General features: G+C 35.0%; 2 protein-coding genes across 2 annotated transcripts in view; one reads left to right on the top strand and one right to left on the bottom strand.

Moving 5' to 3' along the window:
- The window catches only part of LOC108756790 (uncharacterized peptidase C1-like protein F26E4.3), a 5,835-nt gene extending 5,440 nt beyond the window's left edge, over positions 1 to 395 (top strand). Inside the window, 1 exon segment of the mRNA XM_018500835.1 lies at positions 149 to 395. The gene's annotated coding sequence lies outside the window, so the exon portion shown is untranslated.
- Positions 278 to 1,977, bottom strand: part of LOC108756794 — a 3,016-nt gene continuing 1,316 nt past the window's right edge. Inside the window, exons 2-4 of the mRNA XM_018500841.1 lie at positions 1,819 to 1,977; positions 1,168 to 1,536; positions 278 to 643 (exon numbers count right to left, since the gene is read on the bottom strand). The exon at positions 1,819 to 1,977 is cut by the window's right edge and continues 3 nt beyond it. Of these exons, the coding sequence (XP_018356343.1) occupies positions 410 to 643; positions 1,168 to 1,536; positions 1,819 to 1,977 (762 nt within the window). The 3' untranslated portion in view covers positions 278 to 409. The remainder of the gene's footprint in view (positions 644 to 1,167; positions 1,537 to 1,818) is intronic.

A 1,977-nucleotide genomic window follows, 5' to 3' on the forward strand; every position in this document is an offset into this window, starting at 1 on the left:
TATGTAATGTTACTGCAATGCTGCAGCAGTGTTGATGCCACTTTTGTGCAACTTTGTGCTGTAAGGATATAGATGTTAAACTCGCGCAGCAAGTTATAGCTTTGCTGAATCACTTGATCTACTTTTTCCGTGATGATGTTCCCATAAGGTAAATGGCAGTGTAATAGTGTATTAGGATGTGATACCACTAATTATGTTCTTAACAGTTAATCGAGCTTTTTGTACATATACTTGTGCAAGATGGACAATATATATATAATTTCTTTCAATTCTTTCATTCTGTAATTAACTAAAATAAATTTGTATCAAACATATACGGCATATAACACGCAGTATTAGGCACTCGAGGGACGATTGTGCACGTTTTGCATCACTAATTAAGAGGAACTCTCTTACGATGACTTCATCGTTAGACTACGACGCTTCGTCTGTTGCTCTTGCAATGGGGACTATACACTTCTAATTTGTCCCGCGGTGTGTTCATCGCGGAATAATCGATGGGGAATGGTATGGTATTACCGCGAATCATGCAAGCATCCGTCATGCCCAGGAAATGCTCTCCCGGTCCGAACGGGCCGCGGCCGAACAAGAAATTGGCGAATATTAACTGATACTGCGCCCAGCCAAGAGGATGGTCTCCATTCTGAAATGAAGTTTTTCTATCATTAACAAATTTATCTATTATTAACAAATTTTAATGATAAAGGATTAATTGCTCTTATTAAAAAGTAATAAGAATTTAATAAAGACGTATAAAAGAAATATATAATTGTCTTTCTGTATAAATGATGCTATTAGTTTAGGTCTTGCAAAATCTTACTTTAAGAAACCATCAAGCTGTAAGAAATTGATCATAGTAGATTATTTTTCTCATATTCAACTGTGATTGAGCAAGTTCTTATAGCGGCTTTTTAAAGCAAGGTTGCGGATTTAGATCAAAGCAAGGTGGACCTATAGATTAATAGCTTATTGTAGACTGTGTATAAGACTTTTTACTTCCTAAAGTTATGACTTTTCTTAATCCTCCAAATCCTACTATATTTATTTGTTTAAGCTCTTGTTACAAAAAATTTAAGAAAATAGATCTACTTAATACAAATAAAAAATTTAGTCGCATTAAATTACAATTTTAATTTTTTAGGAAATTAATTTAGAAATCTAACTAACCGAAGTCATAGAATTGTACGCGATATCCAGGCACTTGTTTATCCTGTCGGTGTCCAAACCGACCACGGAACCATAAAAGGCCGCGAGTTCCTTTTTGCTGATCATCCCACTTCCGGAGCTATTTATGGCGAGGAAAAATACTCTGGGCATAACTTTGATCCAGAACGGCATATCATTGTAACTAGCACCGTCCGGCGGTGCAACGATCTGCGCCCACCAAGATAACCAGGCCTCGAGATCGATCTTTTTATCCAGCTCCGTGAGTCCTTTCTTATCCTGAAGGATCAATCCGGCGAATCCGTTTTCGATCTCCAGAAGTCTTAAATACTCAGGACCGTTCCATGACCAATCAGCAAATCTTCTCAAACGCTTTCCGAAAAAAAGTATTATTTTTTTGGATAGATGTCTTGATGGTTATCGATTTTATTGTATAGATATGTAATTATAAATTTAAAATAATGTAATATTTTTTTATATACATATGTCGCGGTTCTAACTAATAAAACATTTTTGCGTTATTTTACTAAAGACTCCTATTCTTTTTTTCATAGAAATGTAGAAGAGAAAATTTTAAAACCTGAGTTTTTTAAATGTTATACTCTTATTTTATAAAAATGAATAGGAAATCAAATTTTTGAAAGCAAAGTGTACCTCGGAGAATAATGAAAAGTCCTTCCTATTGATGTAACCATCTTTATCGTGGTCTAAGAGGTATGTAAAAAAATGAGAAAATTTATCACGTTGAATGGGAGCTAAGGCCTCCGAACCCCCACTTTTACTAAATTCAATGGCGGATAAACTGTCGTCACT

Source organism: Trachymyrmex septentrionalis, unplaced genomic scaffold, assembly GCF_001594115.1.
Source record: "Trachymyrmex septentrionalis isolate Tsep2-gDNA-1 unplaced genomic scaffold, Tsep1.0 scaffold13, whole genome shotgun sequence".
Taxonomy (NCBI): Eukaryota; Metazoa; Arthropoda; class Insecta; order Hymenoptera; family Formicidae; genus Trachymyrmex; species Trachymyrmex septentrionalis.